General features: G+C 30.2%; 2 protein-coding genes across 3 annotated transcripts; one reads left to right on the plus strand and one right to left on the minus strand.

Annotated features, from left to right (window-relative positions):
- Positions 1–7065: 7065 nt before the first annotated feature.
- On the minus strand, positions 7066–10813 carry LOC122592288 (glucose-6-phosphate 1-dehydrogenase, chloroplastic). Of its 2 annotated transcripts, none has more exons than XM_043764482.1 (10): positions 10498–10813; positions 9698–9957; positions 9515–9609; positions 9296–9410; positions 9007–9212; positions 8442–8591; positions 8235–8355; positions 7818–8047; positions 7554–7754; positions 7066–7469 (listed from the first exon to the last, which is right to left on the minus strand). In XM_043764482.1, exons 1-10 carry the CDS (start codon positions 10724–10726, stop codon positions 7223–7225), a joined length of 1854 nt encoding a protein of 617 aa, XP_043620417.1. In that variant the 5' UTR covers positions 10727–10813; the 3' UTR covers positions 7066–7222. The 2 variants fall into 2 exon arrangements, with proteins under 2 accessions (XP_043620417.1, XP_043620418.1); XM_043764483.1 differs by having other exon boundaries at positions 9698–9852; positions 10498–10812.
- Positions 10814–16877: 6064 nt separating this feature from the next.
- Positions 16878–19417, plus strand: LOC122591914. The gene is made up of 4 exons (XM_043764139.1): positions 16878–17230; positions 17348–18115; positions 18200–18568; positions 18775–19417. The coding sequence occupies exons 1-4, from the start codon at positions 16878–16880 to the stop codon at positions 19415–19417; spliced, it is 2133 nt and encodes a 710-aa protein (XP_043620074.1).
- The last annotated feature ends 5777 nt before the right edge of the window (positions 19418–25194 follow it).

Below are 25194 nucleotides of genomic sequence, written 5' to 3' on the forward strand. Positions count from 1 at the left end.
CATGAAAAAAAGCCCAAATTTAGAGATGGCCCAAATTTAGAGATGGCCCAAAAGTTAAAAAAGATATATATAAAAAAACCCTTCATCTTTTAAACATTTGTAACCATGAAAACACTAAATTTTTATACTAACTTTCTTATACGCAAAGGAACCACCACTATCTGATTTAAACATCGTCGCGACCGATTCGTTGTCGAAAAATCATTTTGACCAAAACTCAAAAGTCTTGGATCTAAATGTTTGGTTATATATTATTAACAGTCATTAGGCTCATCCGATGAATAGATAATCTAAAAATATAAATATCAAAATAATAAATAACAAAATATGAACAAAACAAATTTAAAAGAATAAACCCTTTTGTAGTAAAAGAAGAAGTCATAAGCAATTTACAATTGACAACAAACTAAATTAAAAGAAATAAAAAATAACGATAATATAACAATTCAATACACAAAGAAAATACCAAAAACAAAATTAAGTTATATAAAAAAACCTTTTTTTTAGAAAGTTATTTGATTTGTTTATTAAAGATATGAATGAGATGAATAATATGAATGATAATGACGAGAACGGTACTCGCGCGTTGCGGCGATGATAGAGGTGATGGCGGGGTAGTGATGTAATGGCGGCGGCGACGGTGGCGGTGATGGGGTGATCTACCTGACAGGCTCCGCCACCGGATTTAAAAATTTGTCGAAAGTATATCGAATGGTCACTCTAATGAAAGAGCATGAAATTTTAAGAACACCCATATAGATTTTATAATTTATCGATCTACGGTTTTTGAGATAAAAGATTTTGAATGAATTAGAAGAATAAAATGATTTATGAAGAAGAGAAAAAAAAATGATTGGTTAAGATTTGAGTAGATAGAAAGGTTATTATAGTTATTTTAGGTAAATATAGAATAGATATGAGGGACAATTTAGGGAGTTACTTAAAATCAATATTGAAAATTTAAGTTAAATGTTGAAAATTTAGAGGAAATCTGCTTTATAATATAGTATACATTAATAAAAATTTAGATTGTATGTATAATAATTTACCAGGAGGGTTTTAAGAATATTATATATAAGAACATAAAAAGATTTGTTTTGATAGAAAAAGATTTATCATATTGTTTTAAATATAATTATCTGTTTAATAAACAAATAAAAAATTAAAAAAAAATTAGAAAAATGATAGAGCTCTATAGTAATTAGGAGAGAGTTTTAGGTGTAAAAAAGCTTTAAGGGTGTTAAAAGTATCTTCAATCTCCTCTTTTAGTTATAAGGTAGATTCATGTAGCTTATGAGAGATATAACCACCATAAACTAGCTCGTTCGTAGGGCTATGAGAAGGCCAGGGAAGAAGCTGCAGTGACACCTCACGAACTTCTAGTCAAGTAAAACGTAAAAGGAAAAGAAAAACAATCCTATTCACTTAATTGAAAATTGTTGTGTAGTATAAAAATCTTTGTTTATTATTATGTACTAGTCTTATTATCTGTACGATGTATGATAGCTATATAGATTTTATCATAAATAAATTCTAATATGCCTCATACATGATTCGTGAGTATGAAATAATTTTTGGTTAAAGTAAATCGATGATCGAAATTAAATTATAATAAATAGTAATGATAAATCTCTTTATAAAACTAAGAGAGGTTAAGAAATGCTTGTGTGACAACTTTTTTTGTATGACATGTAGGATTTTTACTTATTTGTCAAATAGTATAACTTTTGCTTATTTTTGATTTATTTTGAAAATTTAAATTAATTTAAGTTTAATGAATTTTAGTATTTAATTTTTAATATTAATAATAGAGTTGTCCTTTTTTTAAATCAATAATATTTTTTATTTCCTAAGATTTAATTGAGTTGTTAACTATTATTCATAATTTAAGTCGTAACTTTTTGGGTTTACTGTCATTTGATTTGATACTATAATTAATTAATCTCTTATATTATCCTATTTATATTTGTATTCATTTTATAAAGCTAACTTTCATTAAATTATCGCAAGTGAAATTGGGTAATTATCAACTATAGCTATCTAATTAATAGTAATAATCTTTTCTATGATTGTTATTTTTTTATACATTTGTTTAACAATATTAACCATATTACTCGAATATTTGAAGATAATGTTGTTATGGTCCTATAATTTTCTTGTTTTTAATTTGTGAAGTTTCACTTAATTATTCTCTTATCTCAACAAATTACCATTTTGTATACCTGTCAAATTTTTATGTTTTTAAAAAAAAAAAAATTATTTATATATTCTAATTCTAACTCATCCAGTCTTAATCCTAATCACTAATAAGTTATAATAAATAAATATCAAATAATATAATTGTTATGTCATATTTTGCTTAATTGTCACTTTATCCTTTTATTTTTGTTTTTTTATGTAGTTATATTATATTACTATATTATATTTTTTTTTATCTCTATTTTATAAATATTTTTATTATAACTTTTATTTTTATTTTTTATTTTACCTGTTTTTATTATAACTACTACTATAATTGTTATTATTCTTACATGTAAAGTTGCTATAACAAAATATCACGTTTAATTAGTCATGTTTTAACATATTTAATAGGTATTATATATTCATAAATTATAATTTTATTATTCACATCAATCGTAATTTCATAGTTTTAATAATATCATAAAGTAAGAATAATATTGTAACTATCAATATACTCTTTATTTATATTTTCGGTCAATACCGGACAATGTCCAGATTTAATCTAGTATAATATATGTTTAGTTAGAATTAATCAAATATCCATTAATACATTAATATCAAATATATGTCCAGGTTCAATCGTAATTTCAAAGTTTTAATAATATCATAAAGTGTTAGTAATCTACCAATATCCATTAATACATTAATAAGGAAAGATGTATATATAAGGTTATAAATGGGACGTGAGATCTAATCTTTAGTTGAATAAGAAATTTTGCATTAGAGTTACATTAGGAAACTATAAATGTTTGATATATACTATAAATATTTATATTTATAAAAATTAAGTTGATAAGTTTTTTAATAAATATTACTCAAGAGACATGTGTCGTTTTAATACAATACCACGTGTCAACTAATAAAGGTTTCAATCATGTTTTAGTTTATTGGTAAATGGGGCGTATGCCTGTGATATATAAATCTATTATGAACCAATTTTATCATGATCTAATGTTCAAAATCGTAAAACAATATGAATATGGTACCCGTGCAATGCGACAGCGAGACAACGATAACGGTGGTGTGATGGCGGTGATGGATGGTGAAGATGGTGGCGACATCAATTCGTTTAGGTAAAGATATTTGATTTAAAGAGGGTTAGTAGAGATATTTTATAATATAATGAAGTAATGGTGTAATTTAATATTAAGGGTTGGTGGTGATTTAATTTATGAATGGTATTTTGGTTAATTCGCATGTACCATTTTTCTAAACTTTTAACATGGGGTTATAATTTTTTTTATAGTAGTATAGATTTTTCTTTTCTTTTTTATTCCATATTCATAAATAAAACAAAGTTATTCATATGTAAAACTTAAGATGACGACGATTACAAAAGATATTTAATTTTTTGAAAAGTAAAAATAAAAACATTTTTAACGCTAAAATTTTTATACATAATAATAGAAGAACCACCACTTTTTTTGTTCAACCACCGCCACACGACTAGACACACCGTAATGGAACAAATTTCAATCAATCTAACAAGTTATATGTTCAAATTTATTTTTTTTATTTTTTATTTTTTTGTGTTTTTAGTTTTGAGAAAGTTCAATTTTAATATCGGTGGGTGAAACCCTAGTGTTACTACTATCATTTATATATGAAGATTATAGGTCACAAGTTTAAAACTAACTAAAGACAAATGCAAAAACCATATCCCGTGATTTATTTATAATAATGATGACTTATCGGGCATAACTTTCATGCAATATGTGTTATAAGTGTCAAGATGGTTTATGAAATCAAAAGGTTATCATCCATTTACTTTTAAAGTTCAGAACTAACATGTCCAATTGTCAAAAAAGTTACCAATATTGAAATAAGAAATGAAGAAAGAAAAAGATAGTTCCTTTCGTGTTCCACTTTTTCTTTTTTATCATATATATATATATATATTTATATATCAGAGGACAATCAAATAAAAACAGCCTTTGAGAACCATTTGAATTGTAAGAACCATGAAAACCTCTAAATGTTCATATGTGAATGGTGTATGTGAACAAATTTGTCACATATAAACAAATCAAATTATAATTGAAATCACTTATGTTTATACGTGAATAGTTCTCACATAAACCAGTGCAAAAACCATATCCTATGATTCATTTATAATAAGGGAAATGATCCCTACACAACTACTTTTATCCACACACAACACTGTATGCATTATACAGTTGTATAGTACAATCATATAATGCATACATTGTTGTGTAGGGATCACCTCCCTTATAATAATGGTGACTTATCGAGCATAAGTTTCCTACACTATGTGTTACAAGTGTCAAGATGGTTTATGAAATCAAAAGGTTATCATCAATTTACTTTTTAAGTTCAGAACTAACATTTTACCAATATTGAAATAAGAAATGAAGAAAAAAAAAGATAGTTCCTTTCGTGTTCCACTTTTTTTTTTTTATCATATACATATATTTATACTGGTGCTCAGACCCGTCCAATGGACGGGTAGTCTCAAAATATATTAATTAAGCTAAAATAATTTGAATTAAAGTTTATTAAATAGATACTGAAAAAAAAATTAGAATACTTAAAAATAAAACATAGAACGATTCAAAGTAAACTATTTAAACTAAATGGAATATATAGATTAGCCAAGTCATATAAAACTTAATTAATACGAAAACAAAAAAAACATACGAAAATTAACTTTATATAAATATTATATCTAGTTTACCTTTTATTTTTCAATTTTAATATTTAGATTAGCCAAGTCATATAAAACTTAATTAATACGAAAACTAAAAAAGAAACATACGAAATTAACTCCATATAAATATTGATTTTAGTTTATCCTTTTTTTTCTCAACTTTTAGTTAAATAAAAAAATTTGCCGTTTCTTATATTCTAAAAGTGTAAAATATATAATTTGAAAAACACATACCAATTCATCAACAAAGACCATCTCGAAAGTTTTGATTTTCTTTGGGTTGTTCCACTCCGGTATAGTCCATACATGCACAACACGGAGTTGTAGAATATGTGTTGGTTTAAACTCTTTAAGATGAACTAATGTGTTTTTATTTTTTGTTGTTGAAAAAGAAGTCATAACGAACGTATAATGGACAACAAATTAAATTATAATCAATAATAATAACAGTAACATAATAATAATAACGATTAATATGAACAAATTATATAACTAAATTAAAATCATAATGATCAATATGAAGTAATTATATAAACTAAAATAAAATCAATAATCTAAAAAATCATGGTATAGTCGAACAAAAAGTCGAACTATGATATCTATAGTTTTTGCTGCCCATCCAGAGCTTTTGCTGTCTCTTTTATGTTATTAGCAATGATATTGATAAAAGTAAACATAAAGCAAAGAAAGTAGGGCGGGATGAGATCTGAATAAAAAGTAGAACAAAAATAGAACGTAAGGTAATTTTGTAGGTCTTTAGGTTTTATATATATATAAATAGATAAATAATAATAATAATAATAATAATAATAATAATAATAATAATAATAATAATAATAATAATAATATAATAATAATAATAATAATAATAATAATAAAGTTTTTTTTATTAAAAGTAATAGGTCAGTCATAGAATAAATAATATTAGAAAAAATAGAGGATTAATGAGAAGAGAGTATTAGGCTTAAGGATGAGGATTATGGGTGCCAAATGTACCCCAACCCACTCTTTTAGTTATATTATAGATATCGGGGGACAATAAAATAAAAAGAGCTTTTGAGAACCATTTGAATTGTAAGAACCATGAAAACCTCTAAATGTTCATATGTGAATGGTGTCTGTGAACAAATTTGTCACATATGAACAAATCAAATTATAATTGAAATCACTTATGTTCATATGTGAATAATTCTCACATGAACCTTACCATATATATATATATATATATATATATATATATAGGTTTTAGGTAAAATAAAACAAGTATTAAAGTAAAACAAATAAAACAATATGTTTCTCTTCATTGAAAATCATCGTGCATCATTAAAATTATTGTGTATCATTTATTTCGTGAATCTTCGTGCATCAATTTAACCATGATCCAAGGGTCAAGATCTTGTCTTTTTTGTTTTACATTAATATTTGTTTTACAATACTCAACCCCTATATATATATATATATATGGGGATGAGAATATAAGGCTGTTAGATACTTAACCTTAGCAGTGGAACATTCACATATTGTTTTTTTAATCTATAAAATTCATGGAGGCCCAAGCATTTATTCATTAATCAAGAAATATTAAAAAATTTGTATATGAGGGGTTCCACACCTAAGCTTAGGTGCCAGACATCCTTATATTCACTTTTCCATATATATATATTTTCCTTTTCAAATTTCGAAAAGAAAAAAACAAAAGTAATGCATAGCCCTAATACCACAATTGGATACCCATCGACTATCTACAATTCAAAATCTTAAAAGCCTAATGTGGCTTCCTAATATGAAAGAATTTGTATGGTAATGCTTAAATGAACCAACTGAGGCCTTTAAGTTAATACGATCATAAGTGGTTAGATATGTCAAAATGAATCCGTTGGTTAAAAATATTGAAAAACAACATAGTTGAATTAATGGTAAATATCATGACCTCTGGATGAGTTCGATTCTCATCTCATGTAAAGGTTGAAGGGTCTTTTCTCTACTATTTAAATAGATAATGGAAGCAGCCTTTACTTAGGTAGAGGTAAGGTTTGCCTAAATTTACCCCCCCACCCCCAAATATACCGTTGAGGTATTGAGGCTCAAAACTCGCGAAAGGCGGCACCGGACATGTTCTTTCTTTTTTCTTAAATGCATGCTAACGAGTCGCAGTATAATCAAGTTATTCGACCTATAACTGTCGAGTTTGCTTAATTGAGCATCACTTTATTTATCAGTCATTTCGAGCTATTGGAGCACATAATAAAGCATTTTTTGGAAAAATAGGACAAAAAGAAAGAAATAACACATACATATACATATATAAATCAGTCATTCTTCTGCAAGATCTCCCCACCGGACGTTGTACTTTGCAGCCAGATAATGTGCTCCGACTGGTCCTCTGCTACCATAAGGATACAACTCCGGTGCAATCTTTTTAGCTTCGAGTTCTTTCAACAATGGCGTGAATATAGACCAAGCAGCATCAAGCTCATCACTTCTAATGAACAATCTTCTTTCTCCTTCAATTGCATCCAGTAAAAGCCTCTCGTATGCATCAGGAATTTCCTTTGGATACCTTCATCATTGGGTCAAGTTCAAATTAAGATTATCAAATGCTAAGGTTTAAAGATATCAAACAAATTTTTTTTTAGAGAATCACCTCAGACTGTAGAGCAAATTAAGGTCACTTCGGTCGAGCCTCATTCCAATACCAGGAATCTTGTTATTAATCTTGAGATAAATGGCTTCATCAGGCTGCACACGAAGCACAAGCTCGTTTGTAGCCTTATCCATATCTGTTCCAAAGTTTCTTTTGTAGAGATTACCGGGAACATGTCTGAACTGAACTCTTATCTCTGCCCTGCAATCAAAATGGGTGGGTTGGTAACAGGTCAAAAGAGGTAATTTCAAAAGGAAAACATACCGTCTAGTATTCAGGGCCTTTCCAGCTTTCATAAGAAATGGAACACCGTCCCACCGGGCATTATCAATGAAGAGAGCCGCTGCTGCAAATGTTGGAGTGACACTGTGATTCGGGACAGTAGGGTCATCTGTGTATCCTAAATACGTCTTCCCCCCCTTGCTATGACCCTTGTATTGACCAACGACTACATCATCGAGCACTAGGCGCCTCATTGACCTCAAGACTTTGACCTAAACACATCAAGAAGCAATTGGTATATCTGCTAAATATAGGGAGCAAAATGGGCGGCAAGACTTAACACTTGTACGGATTAACAATACTTCAGGACGAACTTTGACCATTGCATCCGTTTACATATTAAAATTGCTACCTCTGCTTCTATAATAAAGAAACCATCATTCAAGAATTTAAGAATACCTTTTCATTTCTAACGTCCTCAGCATCCAAACTCACAGGTGTTTCCATTGCAAACAATGCTAATATTTGTAGGAGGTGATTTTGCATTATATCACGGATAATTCCGTAGTTGTCAAAATATCTACAATCCAAAAACAAGTAATTTGGCCTGACCTTTAAAGCATACAAATTAAGTAATACAATCGTTAGGATTAAATGTTAACTCACCCTCCTCGCCCTTCTGTACCAAAGTCTTCGGAAAATATAAATTGTACACTGCGAATGTAGTTTCTCGACCAAAGTGGTTCAAAAACAAGATTTGAGAAACGAAGAACTGACAAATTCTCTACTAGCTCCTTGCCCAGGTAATGATCTATCCTGAAACAACCAAACACTTAAAACGATATATCTTTCTACCTTCATTAGATGTGGGGGTGGGTTGGTCAGGTACGGTAGCAGCTTTAGATCAAAACATGTGATATTTGGTTCTGATCGAAATAGACCATACTGGGTCAGATTGACCTGCAACACATTTCGCCATACTCTTGAACTTTTATAAATAATTATTTAGTCAAATATGATTACTAAAACTCTGATCATTATAATAGAATGGTTTAGATGGTTTTATGCATTATAAACACACTTATGATGAACTTGAACCCGTTTGAGCCATTTCTGTTTTAGCAAACCTTTTCATTCTGCATGTTTGACCTGTTAGAGAGCAAACATAACCCATATTGACCAGACATACATAAGTAAACGGGTCAAACTTCCACTTCTAATAGAAAAATACCTAAAGATTTGATCCTCGGCCAAGTACTGCTTCAAGCTTCTTGTTAGCTCAGCAGACGATTCCGAGTCACGCCCAAATGGTTTTTCCACAATTACCCTTGTCCACCCAGTTTTGGAAGAAGCTTTGCTACTGGCACAACGAACCACGTCCACAAAAATGTTTGGAGGTATTGACAAGTAAAACAACCTATTCGACAACTTTCCTTCCTGAAACGTTCAGGCAAAGTTTCTTTAACAGCAACAGAACACATTGCACAAGAAACTAAATCAGAAATAACTATGAGTCGAACCTCTTTCTGTTTCAGCTTAGTGTCCAATTCTGCAAAATTTTCTTCAGAGTTGTATTGACCAGAATGGTAAAAGCATCTTTGAAGAAACTCTTCCATTTTGTCCCCACAGTTCTCTCTGCAGATCATCAAATTACATTAATAACAACATATGTGCTTTTTAACGTATCTCATATATATTTGACTTGTTTATATGAAAGCATATACAGACATGAGAGTTACCTCTTGTCGATTCTGCAAGTTAGAGTTCTACTAATCATTTCCCTTAGCTCCTCATCGGTCATTTTGGTTCGGGCATAACCAAATATAGTGAAGGTCTTCATAAATATTAATTATAAGTTAACAATTCAAATTCACATTAATCCATCAGAATAAACGAAAAACAAAAATGCTTAAGATAAGAACCTGAGGTAAACAATCTTCATAAAAGAGGGCAAAAAGTGCAGGAAATATCTTTTTCTTGGCAAGATCGCCTGAAGCACCAACAATGGTCACACTCAAATTGGTTTCAGTTTGTTCTGGCAACACGAAATCTTTTGCTAACGGCTTCTCTGCTGCACCTACTCGAAAAGCCAGCAGACAATGATAACAGGAAATCAAGAACAAGCGTCTCAGCAGTTTGATAGGAGACAGAAGCGATTCATTGATAACATTGTTTGAACCGACTGTCATAAATCACAAGATTTTGAATTGATTACAAAAAACTTCAGATTGTTACTTTTTGGAACAAGTAGCATTGTGATGCATAGATCACATTACCTTAAAGTTTGATTCAAGTAAATAATGTACATTAATGAAAACTAAAATGAAGTTACAAGACCAATGTGCCAGAATTTGGTAAAAGGTGTTCTTACTCAGAATCTTGAATTTATACTGAACACGTACAAAACGTAAGACTAACATTCTAAATTTGCCACCTGGAGATAAATATTCTGGCTCCGTCTCTGTTCTTTTTCCTTAGCATAGAAAAAGTTAAAAATAATAGGGTCTCCTTAAGATATATAGTTCAAACATCGGATACATTTCAATTTTCAATACACTGTTAGTCCTAACTCCTTATATCTAATACACAGTGAATTCAATAGGGGCTACTTAAGACAGTTCAAACATTGGAACTTGCAAAATAAATTCCTAAATCCATAATCCAGATTAAAAAAAAAAAAAAACTGAAGAACAAGCTGGTGATGAAAATTAGGAACACTTACCATCTTGCAAAGAAACTGCATTAAGAGGATACCCATTTGAGGATTTGAGTTCAAAGTTGTTTTTTGGATTAAATCTTGACTGAATTTTAAAAGCCCATTTGTGGGCAGAAGATTTTCTTGAGAAATTCAAAATTTTTGTAAAAGAAAATGCTTCTTGATTGAGTGATGATGAGGAAGAAGGTGAGAAAGTGGTGGAAGATGAACAACAAGGACTGAATTGTGTAGCCATGCAAGTATTATTGTACTTTGATCAAACAGGAAAGGATTTGAGTATCAATGTCACAGATATTTAACTATGGTTTATATACAATACACTTGTTTCTGCATAAAAATCATACTGTATTTTGTTGATTTTTATCTTTATATAAGGGGACCCCATTTTAAGTAGTTATCTTGTTTATGAGGCCTATATTTTTTTTATTTTGAAATACTTTTTAACTTTATATTGTATGATATGATATGATATGATTCTAGTTCTATACCAGTCCGGATGTTTTTATTGAAAGAGTGTTTTTATTTTGATTCAGCCTCTACCACCGGTTAGAAGACCCTCACGTTCGTACCCTGTATCTTATAGATAGAGTATTGTTGTTGTTGTTGTTGTTTGTTGTTGTTCTAATATCTTTACTAAAAGTAGAAAGGTTGATTTGAAACAGCATGATTGGATAAGTGGTAAACACCTTTGGGTTCGATCCTTATCCCATGTAAAGGTTGGAGGGCCTTTTTTCCCATTTAGGTAGAAACTGGAAGCAGCCTCTCTACATAAGTAGAAGTAAGGTCTGCCTACATCTTAACCTCCCCCATACACCGTCGATGTATTGAGCTCAAAACTCGCGAAAGGTGGCCCTGAGCAGTTACTCTTTACTCTACTCAGAATGGTTGATTTCAGATTTTAACAAAGGTGGAAAAAAACTCTAATCTTGCTAGATATGAACATTGAATCCTTGATTTTTGTCTTTAGAGCTAAGAGCTCCAACTACTTATCTAACTTAATTGATTTAAACCAAATTAAAGACTCGTTCATTTTAATATTTTAAAAAGAAAAAACCTAATTTGATAAATTGATAAAAAAAAAAAAAATAATTAATTTTTCTTTGACACTAATATTTTTCCACAAGTAATGTGCTTGTTTGTTGGTTCTCTAATGTTAGAAAGTTTGTTTTAAAAGTAATCATATCATAACATTTAAAAAATAAAGGTTGGTCTGGTTTACATGTAAAATAATACTCATTAACAATCTAACATGATACTTGCATAATGATGTTAAAATACATTAATTTTAACTTTTAAGGTTTCACACTTTCACATAAATTTTGTTTCTATTATAAAATTAGGAGAGAATTTTATTAACGAGAGAGCAACTAGAGAGTGAGTATACAATTACAGAAAGTTTTATACCTATCTCTTTGACCTTTAGCCAAAGAGATTTAATATTGACAAGCCATGTATTTATAGCATCTAATAGAAAGTTTTAAAGAATATACAATTACATAAATATGGGAGTGAATATCCATATAATAAATATTATAATACTCCTCTTTGGATATTCATACGTATGAGTCGTATGATGCCGGTACAATACCTCCATCCTAATCCCCATATGATCTGGGCACCCCAAAGGATCGAACTCACGTATTTAAACTTCACATATGGGTCTAGGCTTCATTGGTAACGGGTACTTTAAAGGAATTATTTTTTGCCCCAAGTGGGGATCGAACCTGAGACCTTAAGGTCACCAAGTGTTTACCTTACCATTAGGCTAATTCCTTGTTGGTGATCATGACCATCCTCATAGTTTGATGATGTGCTTGATCTCCATGAAATTTGTAGAGTCACTATTTGTGAAAATAACTAAATTGTTTGTGACTATCCTTTGATCGGACCAAACAAATATATTTAACCATCTTTGACATTGAACTCTTCTGATATCATGTACCTAAATATGTCACAAGTTTTTTCCAATGCTGACGTGTAGATTCAAAGCCTTGTATTGATTAGTACTTTATGAGTACTTAATAAGATACATTAAAATCCCATTTGCGGTCTAAGACCGATAAAAGCTTAATGAGTAAGCCTTGTCAATATCGAATCTCTTTGACCTTTAGCCAATATAGTTTCGTAAGTGGACAAAAATCTCACTCAATAAATGCTCGATTTTCGAGATAATACAACACTAAGTTGTATTATATCTATCTCTTTATGAGATTCAGTTATATGAATTTTGACATCCATTCGTTAGTTATTTATAAATCTCCCCCTTGGATGTCCAATTCGCAAAGTTATGTCTCGTTAATATTTGAGATGTCATTGATGATATTGCCAACGGACAATCGTACCATATACATATATTGTTTGGTCATATAATGACATAATAACTTCGAAACGAATATTGTTCATAAGAAACATTCATATATATGTTGATCATTAAAAGTATGATACATGCTCCAACCATTTTATATCTATGAGATACTTTAAGCCATTTGCGGTCTCTAATGATAACAAGAAGATACAAATAACTATTTGTATATCACGGTATTCAAATCTACCGATAGTATTAATCAACCATGGGAGAAATATATCTAGGTCTTTGCGAAAATCTATTGTAGCATCAATTGCGTCATATACGTCAATATATCAGTTTCTCATTTCGCTTTACCGCAAAGAACAAATTATATAAAGATGCTACACATCTTATGCATGGACTTCGTGTCCAGAAACTTCCTGCACGATGAGAGGCTTTAGATATTTGGTAGCATTACTTGTATTGCTATTTTAGCCAACGTATCTTAATTTTTGCACCTTATAGCGTATATGCTCTTATAATTTGCAAGCATATTGTTTAGCTTCATATAGTACACATAATCATTGTTGACATCAATTTTATTTTGATTCCATGTTTTCGATTCAATGCAATACTTGACATGATATATGTTTGTAAGAGATCTCTTCATTATTCAAATATCATCGGTTCTTCATGAACAATCATGTCTATTGTCTTTATAAGATACATTCTGGGTCTTTTTACCTCGATATGACCGTCACAATTATTGCTCATTTTATTTTTGAGGCTTTTTATTTAAAGATATCCTTTTGTGTGTGTGCCATAAACTCATATAAGTCATCATTTTGAGATATGATCAATTTGGAGCATTGAAATCAGTGTATATGGCTTTATTTGATTTAGTGAGCGTGTAAGTCAATTGCCAAATTCAAGTGAATCAATCACCATATGAACCTTATGGTATGTTTGATGTATAGGCCTACATACCTCATCTTGTATCATCTTTAAATATATAAAGGAATTAGTCCCCACTTGGCTACCAATTGGTGAATAATTGATATTTTTTGAGAGCGTATAAGCATCATGTAATCTCATATATTGTTGAATCAACGGATTCTTAAAGTAATATTATTGCATCATAATGACCCGGGATGGTCTCATCGGTCATGCCAAACAATAATTACAAAACCATGGTTCATTAACTTCTATTTATGACCATATTGTATTCAATTTCATAATGCATTGTATAATTCATATACAACGATGATACCAAAAATGAGTGTATCATTGACTCTTAAATATTGTTCCTATTGATCATATTATACTATTATCTATCAAAGTAGCTCTTTAGGAACCATCAAAATGTCAATAATATGACAAACTTAAATACACATACATTACTCGTTGAAGTAAAATAACGACATATTGTATAAGGGCCATTAATGCCAATATATAGTCGTTTTTCTTAGTCATTCCTTGTGACAACTTGTGTTCATAATAAAAACACTATTATAAGTGAACTTATCATGTTCACGACCATGTCATATGTTGATCCTTTTGATCATATGTGATTGCATCCAGTTTAGTGAATGGATATCACACCATTGGACGGCTTTAGAAAATGTCTATCAAGTTGTTACTTCATCCATGTGAAGTTATACTTGCTTATATTTGAAAAAAATTCAACTTCATGCGCAACTAATTGTAGCGAGTCTTTAAAAGAATCACATGTTTACGATTATCATAGAATTCTTATGACCATTGTCACAAATTTTGATGTGCTCTCATATTGAGATCTTATAATGGATCTTCGTGATTATCACACCAATTTGGTGATCATTTTCTTTAAGAAAATGGAAGTGTTTCAAACTTGAAGTTTGCATATGCCATGTCATCATAGTATTTTATGTCAATTTTTCGACATAATCACATGGATATTGATAATTAAACCAACCTTTGATCCAACAAATTCAAAAGTTGTAGCCTGTTGCACAATAATTTATAGTTATGATTCCCAACGAAGAAGCATTAAGAACTTTTGAACTACATGGTGTAGTTTATTGAAATGACAAATAATGTCAAAAAAATCAATATCCTATAGTTCAAAGAATCACACAAAAACCTTGTGTTCTTTATCATATATGAACTACATGTAGTAGTTTTATTCAATAACTTATAGTTATTCATAATTCCAACGGGTCTTTCACCGTTAAATATTCATATGTTCTCATAATTGCAACGGGTCTTTCACCGTTAAATATTCAAGTGTTGACATGATTCCAACGAGTCTTTTATCGTTATATATTTGCTTTTAAAATCCTCATGGAGGTGATGTTGGAGAAAAATCATTGATTTTGCACGCTTTTGCAAAGAGGTCTTATTACCTCTCCAACATTTGTCATTATAACTACAAAATAAGATAATATGTAGTCCATTGTAGTTCTTGTTTAATAAACCTTAGTTTATTAACAAATATTGAATTCAATTTTCATTGTAAATAACCATTGTTATTTACTTATATGAGCTACAGTTATTTATGCTTTGAATAAAACTCAAAGAGTAGCAAGGAACTACATGTTCTATTTTGACATAACTTTGATCATGTTATTTTTGATTTAATCCAAAAAGATGAAACCTTTGAGTTTTTTATGCATAACCTTAGTTATGATTCACCTTCGTGAATAACGAAAAAAAACAGTTAGTGAAAAAACCTTGAAGTTTCTTATGCATAACCGTAGTTATGATTCATCTTAGTGAATAACGAAAGAACAATTAGTTCGTTTATGCATAACTGATGTTATGAAATCATGAACTACTTCAAGCAGTCTTAAGAAGAACTATAAGTTCATTTATAGAAGAATTTGTTCATTTATGTATAACTATGTTATATAATCGTGTATTGCTTCAACCAATTTTATAGAAAGCGTTAAACATATATAGTATAGTTGAACACAACAATTTGCTTTATTGTTATGTTAACAATAAATAAGTAAAATCATAAAACATAACAACACGCATAACATTAACAGTGCGTGATCTAATACACGTACATATTGATTTACTTATCCAAAAATATAAAATTAAGTTTATGTTGGATAATAAAAGACCATACAATCGAAAAATTATTTTAGATTTTTAAAGCTCGTATTCTTATCAAATATCAGAAAACTTTAAAACTGAACCGTAAAGTTTAATTTAGTTTAAAGTGTAGCGACCATATCATTAGGCTGGAAGGAGTACCCATCGGGTAGGGGATCGGGTACCCCAACCACCATCGGGTACACCATTTCAACCTCTTAGGTAAGCTTCGGGTAGATAGAATCGGGTATGTGTTTGATTAGTGAAGCCGAGGAGCGGGTAAGCCAAATTCAAACGTTGCCATGTGGTGGACCCCTATGCAGGGGCGCAACCACCATAGGGCCAGGAGGGGCGCTCGACCCCCCGAAATTTTGTTTTACAATGTAAGGGGTAATATATGTTTCGTATAGAAATTTTTTGATATATTCGGTTTCGACCCCCATTTTAATGTGAAATTTTTTTTATATACCAAACAGTAATATTGATCCATTACATTTACATAAGCCCATTCAAAATTACTTAGCCCAAACTAAAACCCATAAACTAATTACTTACTTAGTTACTTAGCCCATTAATAGTTAAAAAAAAAAGGAACGGACTAACAAAAACCTCCTGCTCCCTCATCTCCAAATCTCCAATCCTCCCCCCTTCTGTCCCCTGCCACCCACGACCACCTCCACCTGCAGTCCCGCTGTCCGCCGATGTCCGACAGTAGCACCGTCGTCCGACCAGCCTCCTGCCCTCCCATTGATTTCAGGTATGTGTGTCTTTTATTTAGGGTTTTAATGGAAATTAGGGATTTAGTTTTTAATAGAATTTTGGGATTTAGTAAAATTAGGGATTTAAGTAGAAATTGTAAATTGTTAATTGAGAATTTGAGATAGTGTTTTTGTTAATTGTACATGTAACTGAAATTGGGGTTGATTACTTGATTTATTAACTTGATTTGTTAATTACTTGATTAATTTGTTAATTATTATTTGCAATTTTTGTGGTTGTAGGACAGATTTTAAAAGAAAGAATGAAGAACAAAACCATAACTTTATTTTTTAAAAGAAAGAATCAAGAAAAACAAGTAGAAGGAACTGATGATGAAGAACAACAAGAGAGTAAACGTCAAAAAGCTTCAACAAGCGAACCGGTTATTGGTCTAGATACTTGTAATCAACAAATTCCACAAGCTAACATCAATGAAGTGGATGTTAGTAGCCTAGAAAGAGATCCTGCTAAACGACTTGAAATGTGGAAATATCCGGTTAAGGTACGTGAGCAAGTAAGGCTAGCATATATATCATTAGGAGTGTATCAACCTAATCTTGAAGTGTATAAGCTTAGAGGTCCAAAGAATAATCTTCGTCGATTTAAATATGCTTGGTTTGGTATGTTCCCTAATTGGTTATAATATTCTCCAACAACACACAAGGCTTATTGTTTTTTATGTTATTTGTATAATGATAAACCAAATGAGCAAAGTGGTCATAATGCATTTAGTTGTGAAGAACTTGACAATTGGAAAAAGGTTGATGATGGGAATAATTGTCCTTTTTTGAAGCACATTAAATCTTCAACACACAAAAAGGCATTTGTGTTTGCTACTAATTTAGTGAATCAAGAAGCACACATTCAAAATTTCATAGAAAAACAAAGTGAAGAGAAAATAAGGAAAAACCGTTTAAGATCGAATGGTACAATTGATGTAGTTCGTTGGTTAACATACCAAGCTTGTGCTTTACAAGGAAATGATGAATCTTCCAATTCAAAGAATCAAGGTAACTTTCTTGAATTGCTAAAACTATTAGCTTCTTATAATGATGATCTTGCAAATGTTATTTTGGCAAATGCTCCTAAAAATTCCAAGTATACATCTTCCGATATTCAACAAGAAAATCTTAATATTATGGCAAATAAAGTGAGAAAGTATATACGGGAAGAAGTGGGGGATTCTTGGTTTTGTATCATGGTTGATGAGTCACGAGATGAATCCAAAAAAGAGCAAATGGCCATAGTCTTAAGATTTGTTGATGCGAAAGGGGTGATACGAGAAAGGTTCTTGGATATAGTTCATGTAGAAAATACTGTTGCGGTGACTTTAAAGGCTAGTTTGTGGAATAGACTTTTCAATCAAAACTTTGATACTGGAAAAATTCGTGGTCAAGGTTATAATGGTTCTAGCAATATGAGTGAGGAATGGAACGGATTACAGGCACTCGTTCGACAGTATAATCCTTATGCATATTACGTTCATTGCTTTGCTCACAAGTTAATTACTTTTTATTGTTGGTTGTTCTTTTTTTTTTGGTTTGACTAAATACTCATATGGAGTTCAATTTTTTTTTATCACAGGTTACGACTTGCCTTAGTTTGTGTCTCAAATGAAGTTGATCTAGTACACGAGTTATTTGATAAATTAGCTTATGTAATAAATGTGGTTTGTGCTTCTAGTAAGCGTCACGATGAGTTACGAAAAGCGATGGCAATTGAGATTAAAGAATTACTAGAGTTTGGTGAAATCAAATTGGGAAAAGGAAAAAACCAGGTCGGGACATTAAGAAGGTCCGGGGATACACGTTGGGGTTCCCATTATAATTCCATTTGTAGTTTGATTAACATGTTTGGTGTCACCCGGGCTGTTCTCAAGGGAATAATGGACAACACTACTCATGATACCTGTCCTCAACGTGGAAATGCTCAAGTGGCTTATACTCACTTGAAGTCATTTTAGTTTGTGTTTGTTCTTCACATGATGAAAGGGGTGATGCAAAAGACTGATACACTTTCTCAAGGATTACAAAAAAAATCCCAAGACATCCTTAATGCAATGCATTCAGTTTCAGCCACAAAGGTTACTCTAAATGATTTTAGAAACAATGGATGGAATTCTTTAATTGAGAAAATTTTTTTTTTTTTTTTTGTCAAAGATATGACATAGAGCAGCCCGATATGAGAGCTCCATATAAATCTACCCAGTATCGGCCTCGTAAAAATGATCTTCATGTTACATTTGAACATTTTTACCGAGTAGATTTGTTTATGGAGACATTGGATAAACAAATACATGAGATGGATTGTAGATTCAATGAGCAATCAGTAGAGTTGTTATCTCTTTGTGCGACTTTATGTTCAAAAAAGATTAATATTGGTGACATTGTTCTTCTTGTTGAGAAATATTATCCTATGGACTTTATTGAGCATGAGAGAAATCAATTAAGATGTCAACTGGAGACTTTTCAAGTTGAAAGGATAAATAATGCCAAGCTAAGTAAGGCAGAAACCCTATCTGATCTCTGCCAAACTCTTGTAGAAACTGGGAAAAATAGCATGTATGATTTGGTTGAAAGAGTATGTCGGCTACTCTTGACACTTCCGGTTTCGACTGCAACAACAGAGAAGGGATTTTCGGCAATGAAGATATTCAAGACTCGCCTACGTTATAAGATGTCTGATGACAATCTAGCAAACAGTATGGTGATTTACATAGAAAAAGAAATTGCTAGCAAGTTTGATGCGGAGTCCATAATTGAAGAATTCAAGGTTCTTAAAGGTCGAAAGGCTGAACTCTAATTTCTTTCGTGAATCGAACCAGGTACCAACCCTTTTGTCTCCTTTTTAATATTTACTTTGTCTTGGACAAATGTTTAGTTTTTTAGTGATTGAAACTTTTTTTTATATAATAATAGTGATTAATTTTTGACCCGACCCGAATCGAATCACCGACCCAAACATATTACCCGGAAAATAGCGTTAGGAAAAAAAAAATTTAGATCCGACCCCCTACTCAAAATTTTCTAGCTTCGCCACTGCCCCTTTGATGCACGTAAACGCCTATCAAGGTGACGTTCCCGTTTCGGGGACGACATGGAAACAGATACGCGTATGAAACGGTAGCGAAACATTTATAGCCCATTTCTATATAACCGAAATGTTTCCAAGGAGTTTCCAACACGTTTCCACTGGATTTCAGGCGACCATCCATAGCCGGAGATGAAGACAGAAGCTGTGATTTCTTGTGGGTTTAATTATTGGTGTTATAAAAAAATGAAAAATAAAATGAAATTGGGTATGTATTGCCTATGATTTTGATAAGAATTGGGTAGAATTAGATAATTGTGAGTTGGAAAGTTTTGATTGGATGAAAGATTAGGTAATTTAACCTATTAGGGTATCATTTCCTCCCCCTTAGTATTGATATTACCTATAGGCTATATCCGTGATATGAAAACTTATCTTGAAGAAAAAAAGATAGGTATCCCACAAAATTTGTGTCAGCCGAATAATATATTCGGGGTTTTCAATTAATTTGTATTTTAAATGATAATTATCAAAATCAAACCACTTGTCGAACTAAAGATGATCGTAATCAAGTTTAGCTACCGTCAGCAGTTAATACAGATAAATCATTCAAAAATACATATATATATATATATATAACACATAATATAAGCATGAACAAAACATATAATTTTTTTAGGAATGACAGTCACCCAAATCCAACTACTTGTCGAGATAAATAAGGCCGTAACCAAGTTCAAATACAGTTAGTAGCAAATTCGGACTATTATAACAAAAAATAAATAAAATGTTTCATTCGATAACTAGTACAAAGATTAATAAATACCATCACTAAAATATTCCTTTGAAAAGATTCAATGGTTTAAGTCGGTTAACAACACCATATACTTTTTGAAAAAATAGTTGAAGGAATCATATGAATGGTTGTAGTACCTACCTCAACAGTCAACATGCTTACCTGAAACAATCACCTTGTCTACGAAGATAGTGAAGTTTTTGTTCTCGCTTTGAAGAATCATATCTCAGTTTGAAGAATCATATCTTAATCTTAATTTATATGAGTAAAATAATTTTAAAAAATTCTATAATAGATAAATTATTATAGCATGTTCTTTGTGGAATGACTACGGAAAACAATTTCATCAATATATATAAACTAATAATGACAATGACGAACATGTAATTATTATACTACAACTTGCAAAATATAACACTTGGAATCGTATATCTTCAAATTTATAAGCTTTCATGACTTAAATGTATGAAGATCTAATATTGATAATATCGTAAATCCCGTGTCTAGTGTTGGACACGGATATAAAATCTAGTATATACTAAAAAACAATTGCCCTAACCTTAATTGATCTTAGTTTTATAAATTTTCAAATTAAACATGTGACTTAATTCAATATATTAAAATTAAATTGTGTTATTTAGAAATAAAACTAAATGTCGATAAGCAAAACAAAACAAACCTCTACATAAGTACAACTACAAGTCTAATACAACTATAATATCTAAATGCCGATCTAAAAAGCTAAAATATTCTCTAAAAAATCTCTAGAAAATACTAGAAAGTGTAAATTTTATATTTTAAATATCTTAATCTTAATCTTTATCTTTATTTTTATATATATTAAAAGGCAACTGACCTAGCTTTAATTGACTAATCACAACGTCCAATTTCTCTAATTTATCTAAATTAGCACATGTCATAAAATAATTTACACTTTGTTATTTTTCATCATTAATTTACACTTTAAACATTTTTCTTAAATTAATAATCTTAATAAAATAATATATATATATATATATATTATAAACTAATGTTTATCTCAAATATCCAACTAATTAAATAATTAAAAAAAATCTCTTTTTAATAAATAAAGAAAACCAAGTTTGCTTTTAATTAGTCTTTATCCAGCTATAATTGTAACTTATTCAAGTTATTTTTAATTATAAGTTATCGTAATATAAATGAGTATATATAAAAAATATAATATATTTAACTGATAACAACTATATTATCTAAAATTTTTATGAAAAACAAATATCACAACAAAAATTACAAGTAGTTTCTTTAGTTGTATGATTAAGAAAAAGTTACAACAGGTTGTTCTGATATGATATTGATAGACAAATAAATTAAACGCTTTTGTTAATGTTTCTGTATTATATTATGTTAGTTTGATTTTTGTTACATTATTATATTTTAATTTACCAGTTTATTTTTTCATAATTTTAATTAAATTTTATATAATTGAATTCTCTGATTGGTTTTTTCACAACTTTTCTTGGATTACATATATTTAATTTTATCTTTAATATGTTATATATAATCCGTGTATTTGATATGGGTCTAAATCTAGTTAATATAACTAATTCATAAGAACAATAACCTATATGCTCATGTAATGAAATTCAAGTACGTATAAAAACGAGAAAAACCAATAACTTTTTATAATATAATTGATTGCTAAAACCATAATCATAGTTAATAAAATATTCTTTTGAGAAAAATCTTAGTCGGTGAACAAAAACTAAAGATAGTCATGCAATTAATAGAAGGGAAACAATTTGATTGGAATTTACAAGAAAAAAAAATTTGACCACCACATGATGTTTCAAGTAATCGATATAACTCAACAGGAAGTTATCGGCCGTAAATTTTTTTTATTAAGGTGTTTAGACTATCGTGATAACGTTTTATAAAATTGAGAGAGAATAAGGCGGAAAAATGTTAAGAGAAAATTCTATTAATGAGAGCAATTAAGGTTACAATATAGCCAGACTCCAATAGAAGGTTTTAGAGAATATACAATTATATAAATATGAGAATGAATATCCATATAATAAATATTATAATAGTTTCTTGACTTTTTTGGTAATACCAAAAACGTAAATTATCAGTTGTTTTTCTTTTTATATTTTTAAATATGAATTAGTAAGATTTCTTATTAAATACTCGTATTTGTTAATTATTTTATTTTAAAAACTAGATTATTTTCTCGCGTAATACGCGAGATTAGTATATTAAGTTTTCATAATAACATAATTAGGTAGATAAGATAAGTTGAAGTATGATGATATTACTATTCAAAAATAATATGATGATATTATTATTCAAAAAGTTATCAAAGTTGTTTAGTAATATATACACGTTGAGTCCTAATGAAACTGATTAGCGACATGTGGCTTCCGGTCTTGGAATAGATGAGATAAATCAAAAAATGGAGTTATTTGTTGATAATAAACAGTGTAAAAGAATGTTTAAGTCTTTAGTTTTAAATTGAGTCAGTACTCTTTTAAGTTAGATAAGCTCTCTTAAATTAGGTCATCTTTGATCTCTAAGCTGACCTAATATTCACATGTCGATTATAAGTCTAAGAAAAAAATTCTTTATAATACAATCTATATAACTACCTTACATCGTACGGATATTAGGACTAGTAAGTTAATAAAAGTGATGATCATCCATATTAATAAATTAAACTATTTCGACATTTTATTATACAATCACAGTCGTATTTAAGTTACTTTTGGTATCCATGTTAATAAAATAATAAATAAATAATACAATGATATTGTTATAACGTGGAGAGAAGAATCGAGAGAGGAGAAGAGATAATCTTATTAATGAGAGAGCATTAGGGTTACAACAAAGCCTTATATTTATAGGCTAACACATAGAAGGTTCTAGAGATATACATACAATCTAATATGGAAGGTGAATATCCACCATAATATAAAATCATAATACTCCCCCTTGGATATTCACATTTTATTATACGCAAATATGGTGTTTGCTGCCTCATTTAAAACCTTACCAAGAAAAACCCAGTGGGATAAAAACTCGGTGAAGGGAAAAAGAGTGCAGCGCGTATAATACTCCCCCTCATTTGAATATCCGTCTTCAAAATATCGAATATCGATCTTGTATATAAATGAAAAAATAATCTGCCAAATATTGCTCGACCAAGTTCGATGAAGTTTAATTGTGTCACTGTTTTGTTGTCATATGTCGAGATTGACTCTACCGTTGTTTGAACTTGATCTATAAATACCGCACTATCTTCAAATGATACTATTGAATATTTCTTTCCAATATTACGAACACATTCTTCTTGGGCATCTTCATCATTGATCTTTAACCATGATCATCTTCATAGCTTGATGATGTAGATGTTGATGATTGCTTAATCTTCATACAATGTGTAGTGTCACAGTTTATGAAAAACTAAATTGTTTGTGACTGTCCTTTGAGCGAATGAGACAAATATCTAGCTTCAACATATCCAATCTTTGCAAGTGAACTCTTTTGATCAAATAGTTTCCTTTCGTATGGAACGAAGTATGTCTTCAGTTTCACCCGTTATTAGCTTGTTGATTCGGAGCCATGTATTGCTAACACATTTTTAGAAAATGCAATATCGGGGATATGTAATACTATGTGTAGCACTAATAAGATAAACCAAAATCTCATTTTTAGTTCGAAAACCGATAATAGCTTAATGAGTAAGCCTAGCCAATATTGAAGTTCTTTGACCTTTCGTCAATATACTTTCATAATGGACAAAAGTCTCATTCAATTTATGCTCAATTTTTCGAGATAATACAACACTAAGCTGTAGTATATCCATCTCTTCATGAGATTCAGTTATATGAATTTTTGACATCCATTCATTAATTATTTATAAATCTCCCCCTTAGATGTCTAATTTGCAAAATTATGCTCGTTAAAACATAATGATGTCAATACTTAATTGATGATATTGCATGTAGGCAATTGTGCCATACACATACCTTGTTTTTCAATACAATGACATAATAATCTTAAAACCAATATCGTTCATAAGAACCATTCATATATATGTTGATCATTAAAAATATGATACATGCTCCAAGCATTTTATATCCATTTGAAACTTAAAGCCATTTGCAGGCTCTAATGATAGCAAGGAGATACAAATAACTATTTGTATATCACGGTATTCAAATATACCAATAATATGATCAACCATGGGAGAAATATATCGAGGTCTTTGCGAAAATCTATTGTAACATCAATTGCGCCATATACGTCAATATATCAATTTCTCATTTCGCTTTAGCACAAAGACCGATAAAGTATGCTACACATTCTTATACATGGACTTCCTGTCCAAAAACTTCGTGCACGATAAGAGGCTTTAAATATTCAGTAGCATTACGTATCTCAATTTTCGCACCTCATAGCATATATACTCTTATTTCGCATGCATAGTATTTAGCTTCATATAGCACATATAATTGTTGTCGACATCAATCTTATTTCGATTCCATTATTTCGATTTAATTCAATACTTGACATGATATATATTTGAAAGAGATCTCTTCATTATTCAAATATCATCAGTTCTTCATGAACCATCATGTCTATTGTCTCTTTAAGACATATGTTTGGGTCTTTTTACCTCGATATGACCATCACATTTATTGCTCCTTTCTATTTTCGAGGCTTTTTATTTGGAATCGATATCCTTTTGTGAGTGCCATAGACTCTTATAAGC

This window comes from Erigeron canadensis, chromosome 3 (genome assembly GCF_010389155.1).
Source record: "Erigeron canadensis isolate Cc75 chromosome 3, C_canadensis_v1, whole genome shotgun sequence".
NCBI lineage: Eukaryota > Viridiplantae > Streptophyta > Magnoliopsida > Asterales > Asteraceae > Erigeron > Erigeron canadensis.

Coding starts and splice junctions, on each gene's coding strand:
- LOC122591914 (XM_043764139.1), top strand. CDS start 16,878: ATGAAGAACAAAACCATAACTTTATTTTTTAAAAGAAAGAATCAAGAA. Junction 17,231..17,347: donor CGTCGATTTAAATATGCTTG/GTTTGGTATGTT, acceptor TAATGCATTTAG/TTGTGAAGAACTTGACAATT. Junction 18,116..18,199: donor GTTCATTGCTTTGCTCACAA/GTTAATTACTTT, acceptor TTTTTATCACAG/GTTACGACTTGCCTTAGTTT.
- LOC122592288 (XM_043764482.1), bottom strand. CDS start 10,726: ATGGCTACACAATTCAGTCCTTGTTGTTCATCTTCCACCACTTTCTCA. Junction 9,411..9,514: donor ACTTGCAGAATCGACAAGAG/GTAACTCTCATG, acceptor GATGATCTGCAG/AGAGAACTGTGGGGACAAAA. Junction 8,356..8,441: donor GGTACAGAAGGGCGAGGAGG/GTGAGTTAACAT, acceptor TTTGGATTGTAG/ATATTTTGACAACTACGGAA.